General features: G+C 44.3%; 1 protein-coding gene across 1 annotated transcript in view; it reads right to left on the reverse strand.

Annotated features, from left to right (window-relative positions):
* Positions 1–2,494: 2,494 nt before the first annotated feature.
* The window catches only part of ABCA4 (ATP binding cassette subfamily A member 4), a 130,898-nt gene continuing 128,173 nt past the window's right edge, over positions 2,495–5,219 (reverse strand). Inside the window, 2 exon segments of the mRNA XM_007468108.1 lie at positions 2,495–2,530; positions 4,099–4,185. Of these exon segments, the coding sequence (XP_007468170.1) occupies positions 2,495–2,530; positions 4,099–4,185 (123 nt within the window).

The raw sequence follows: 5,219 nt of genomic DNA on the forward strand, positions 1-5,219 counted from the left end.
CCCCCCCCCCCCACGAATGACTGCTGATCCCCCTCCCTTCTTAGCATTCTTCCTTGTGATACTGTAGTCGCTAATATAAATGTACAGAACCAGCTGGACGCAACAGGGTGATGTAAGCACCTGGATGATAGTACACTCCTGGGCTCTCCCAAACTCTAGTCTAGCCCTAGTTTAAGTGATTATTTTGGTTTTGGTCACTGGTAGATTAAAAAAAAGAAGTCAAAACCAGATTAAGCTCTGAGGCTACCAAAGTGGTTTTGTAAACTCTATCAGCAGTTATTTGCCAAGAATCTACTATTTGCAAAGCTGCAAGCCAGCAGCTGTGCAGGATGTAAAGCTGTGTTGCCTTCTACCCTCTCTCTACCTCTGGAGAAGCACAGGACTCTCCTCGCCCAGGGAAAAACGTCACCACTTCAGGTTCAATTTCTCCCACGTCCCTTTCTCAATAAGTTATTGGGTCTCAGCATGTTTCTCTTCCTCTTCCCTCCCTTTCTTACCTCTCATGAAAGAAGTTTTCACATATCGAAGTATGGGGAAGTCATTCTGGCTTATACCTGAGTTAAATTTTATGCTAACTGAAACAGCCTGTCTGTGGCCTATCAAACATACATTTAATTATTAAAGAAAAGGGCACATTGACCAGAAGTAAAGAATGTCCACGTTGCAAATGAAATGCCCCTCTTCCTGGGACACCAATGTTGGTACTCTTTTGATGATAAGAATCTCTTCCCAGGTTCCAAGGCACTACTGCATATGCTGTACATGTATGTGCTGGTCTGTCCTTTTTTTTTTTGGAAGAAATGTATCCCTGACTTGTTTACTGTTCTTTGTTCTGACAAGATATAAAACTGTGCTGAGAAGCACCGATTCTCCAGAGCAGTTTCTCAGAGTAATCTGGGAAGCTGGCTTCCAGGCTATAGTCCTCAGTTTGGCTCAAATAAAACTCTTTCCTATTCTTCTTATTGTTTGTTTATTGATTATTTTCTTTGACACCTGCCTGTATCCTGGACTCTGGAGTGTACCCACAGTGTAACATGCATTGAGCAGCACTGCTCTAGAAATTGTGTGAACTAGGAAGCCCATCTGCGGGTCACAGATGGGAGGCTGCTTGGCAAGGAAGCCCATTTGCCGTTCTTGTCCGTAAGTCTTTTGAAATAATTTGGTTTGAAAGTATTTTTTTCTGATTCTTGGTGTATTTTTATGTGAACAAGTAGATGTCCTGGAAAGCACTGCCTCCTAACATCATTGCAGAAATGCACAAGTTGGCACTGTGGAAATGGCCTCAACATCTTCAAACAGTTACAAAGACATGTTGGATCTCATCGCCAACCAAAGAGCCACTCTCACCTGTTCTTGCCTCTTTGTATCCTGTCTTAATTATACCTATGAGACAGGCATTCAAATAAGCTGGGCAAACAGACGGAAAACCTAGATGCAAATAATACCCAGCTGACAGTGGATAATGTTTACATGCATTGCCAGTTGGGTATTGTCTTCAAACCATATGAAGCTGACTTGACATGGAACATCAAGACTAGTCCATTCATTTCCACCACAGCATTGCAGAATCTTGCTGTGACTGGCACTCCTGTGGTAATAATTCTCACAGAAGCTCATGCAATGATGGGAAGCCATAGAGGCACAAAGAATGTCTAAATCTATACCAGATGGTGCACACAGGGAGATCAGTGAATTTGGATAGTTTGTGATAAGTATGTTTGCATTTTATTTTCCCCTTAAAAATAAAACACACACAGAAAAAAGCAGATCCACTTGAAATGAGAGCAATGTGGAGGCCACAGCCACTAGGAAGATGGACCGAGTTTTCCACTTCTGTGGTTCCGATGAAAAGGGTTTTGCACTCATTTGGCTGGGTCAGTTTCACCATCAGGTGTTCCAGGTGAGCAAGTCAGTTCTGGTTTCCTTCTAAAAGAGCCCCCATTTGGAATTCGCTGTGTGCCTCACATATGTTTGTTTCTGCTGCCAAGGGATTACTTATGCTGGTTGGCCTGATTGAACGACCATATGGCAAAGGCTCCTGCACTTGCAGCTGCCCAGAGTTCCTTTCCAGCTGCAGCGGAAACACAAGCAGTGTAGAAGGAGATCAGATGGACTCATCTCAATTTTCTGGAGAGGTGGTGAGATGGCTTTTAGATTTTGAGTCAAATAGCTGCCAGTCAATCTCTGAAGGAAGCTCAGCTGAGGGCACTGAAGTCTATCAGATTACCCAAGCTTACAGTTTATGCTTGCTTCCTTGTCTGGTCTGTAAAGGTTGGAGCCGATGATCCTGCAGGTCCTTCTGATTCTACAGTCCAGACGTTTTAAAGACTCACGCCCACACCCCTACCCCACCCCCACCCCGCGCGCTACATGCTGACATGCACGTCAGCCACGCCCTCTGTACAATTTCCTATGGTGCCTTTTGGTGTGTTTTTTAGCCCAAGAAAGTTATCATGTTCTTACTGTCTCAAAAGCCCAGAAGTCACCATTTAGGTCATCCTTGAGGTGCAGAATTCCCTTTGTCCACTTCCTACAGAGGAAAATTGTTTTAAAGTGGGATAATGTAAACAAAAACATTATTACTGTTTGTTTCATGACATTTATTTATGTACAATGCTATGCAGGAGGATTTCTGCAAACCTTTATAAGGGTGGTATGTCATAGAGTCAGAGTTAGGTTTTGAATCACAAATTTATTACAGAAAGATACCAATTTAATAAATGTGTTGCCGTAGGTTTCTAATATTTGTATGCTAAAATGTGACAGAAAAAAACAGAAAAATGGTCACATCTAATAAGGGGGGAAAGTTTGGAATTAAGTGCTGCAGATCATAGCCTGTGAGTGCCCCCTGTCAGGCCCAGAGATGACCTAGTATTAGCCCTTTAAGAGGGCATATGCCAGGTTGGGGTGCAGAGACCATTTGTAGCTCTAGGAAACACTTTTGCTACCTAATTATGTATTCTGAGTTATAAAAAGGATTTGTAACTGCAAGTGGCTTTCAAAGAATAATTTTCTACTGGTGTGAACAGCAACTACGAGATCTATAAATTAGAAAGAGTGGCTGGAAAATCTCAGCAAAACTCACTTTCCCTGGTGCCTCTACATAGGCATTTCTAGGCAAAGTCAGCTTTGCTAAGTAGCCATTAGGTCTCCACTGGTCAAGAGAAAGGGGAAAAATTCATCCCAAGCCGTGCCTTGGAAAGGAGTGTTTCAGTCATTACCTATACTTGTTTTTTTTTTTTTTTGCAATCAAGAAACTGGTGGGAGGAATGAGAACTTCATGGGAAATAAGGCTTTGCATTCTTTGTTTATTGGAAAAATGCTTTGCTTTTATTTGACTTACTCTCCGGGTAAGTCAGGAGGGGATGGCTGAGTTATTAATTGGACCCTTTAACATCCCAGGCTTAGACCAAGGAACCTGTATCCTGGCACCTCCTCCAGAACTTTCTCCAGATCTCTCTTGTTCTCTTTCTGGGGAACTAGGATTAATGTGCTCCTTACATGGAGCGCTGTGTCAGGGCAGGAACCTGGAGGCACCTACCCCGAGTTATCACAGGCCAGGATGCATACCTTCTGTTGTTTCTTCCTTCATCGTCTTGATATTTTGATAAAGAACAAAGAGCCCTCTTTACAAAACAGACAATAAGTCTTGATCTAACCAAACGAGTCCACCACTGAAATGAGTGCCAGTTAATTTCCTTCCTTTGAGACTCAAACATATGATCAGACATATATATCAAGTGTCCCAACAACTGAAATGTTTTAATATTCTCTCCTATCTTCCCTGCTTATTTCCAAAATCCAAGTGCTTTTTTGCTGTAAGCAAAACTATGCGGAAAAGTTCTTTTCAAAAACGCTCTCCCATACCACCCAAAGGTTTCCTGATTATAAGAGGAACCTACACAACTACCGATTGAAAAGTCCTGCAGCACAGGACAGGTGACGAGAGGCAGGGCAGCGGTGGGGGTCTGGTATGGGCGGGGCTCTCTGCAGGAGGCATATACGGGCCTTGGGGCCCCTCAGGCCCAGTGGACCAGTTGGGTCCCTGAGCCAAGAATCTGCCTCAAGCAGGGGATGGGGAAGGGGTAGCAGGGGTACCTTGGCCTGTCGACTGGCTCCAGCAGCTCGAGGGTGCAAAGGGAGGTCATGAGTTTCAGTCTGCTGCTTAGCAAAGTTCACAAACACCTGGGGGCAGGGGATGAGCAAGAGTAGGTAGATGTTTCCAGAAAATGGCACCTTCCACCCAGCCACCCACTTTGCTTTCTGTTTTCCCCAGTTAACTACAGCCCTGCTGGAGCAGCTGTAGGGCACAGGGCTTTTTCTTAGAATTGTGAGCTAAGCCAAAGGAGTGCCCACAGGAGGATTAAAAGGTCAACAAGGCAAGGCAGATTCTCAGCTACCGGTGTCCTCTTGAAACTCTAAAGGAATAACTAAAATATCCCAAGCCAGGAGAACAGATCTCCCCACTTCTCTCTTCTCTCTTCAGTGTACCTGTCCCTGCCTCCACCTGCTTATGCTGATAAGAAGCTCCTCAAAGGGTAAACAGAGACTTGCCTATTTCCACTGCTTTACTGAATAGTCTTTAAGGGTGTTTATTTAAAAAACAAAAAAAACCCCAAAAAACCCAGAAACAAATGTCCATATGGATGAATGGATAAACAAAACATGGCATATACACGCAACTGAATAGTATGCAACTTTAAAAAGAAAGGATATTCTAACACATGCTACCACGTGGATTTACCTTGAGGACATTATGTCAACGGAAATAAGCTAGGCACCAAAGGACAAATATCGTATGATTCCACTTATATGAGGTACGTGGAGTAGTCAACAGAAAGTAGAACAGTGGTTACCAGTGGCTGGGGGAGTGGTTACTGGGGAGTTATTGCTTGATGAATACAGAGTTTCAGTCTGGGAAGATGAAAAATTTCTGGAGATGGATGGTGGTGATGGTTGCACAACAATGTGAATCTATCAATACTTAATGCCACTGAAGTGTAATGCCACTTAAAAATGGTTAATTATGGGCTTCCCTGGTGGCGCAGTGGTTGAGAGTCCGCCTGCCGATGCAGGGGACATGGGTTCATGCCCCGGTCTGGGAAGATCCCACATGCCGTGGAGCGGCTGGGCCCATGAGCCATGGCCGCTGAGCCTGTGCGTCCGGAGCCTGTGCTCCGCAACGGGAGAGGCCGCAATAGTGAGAGGCCCACGTACCG

This window comes from Lipotes vexillifer, unplaced genomic scaffold, assembly GCF_000442215.2.
Source record: "Lipotes vexillifer unplaced genomic scaffold, Lipotes_vexillifer_v1.1 scaffold905, whole genome shotgun sequence".
Lineage (NCBI taxonomy): Eukaryota > Metazoa > Chordata > Mammalia > Artiodactyla > Lipotidae > Lipotes > Lipotes vexillifer.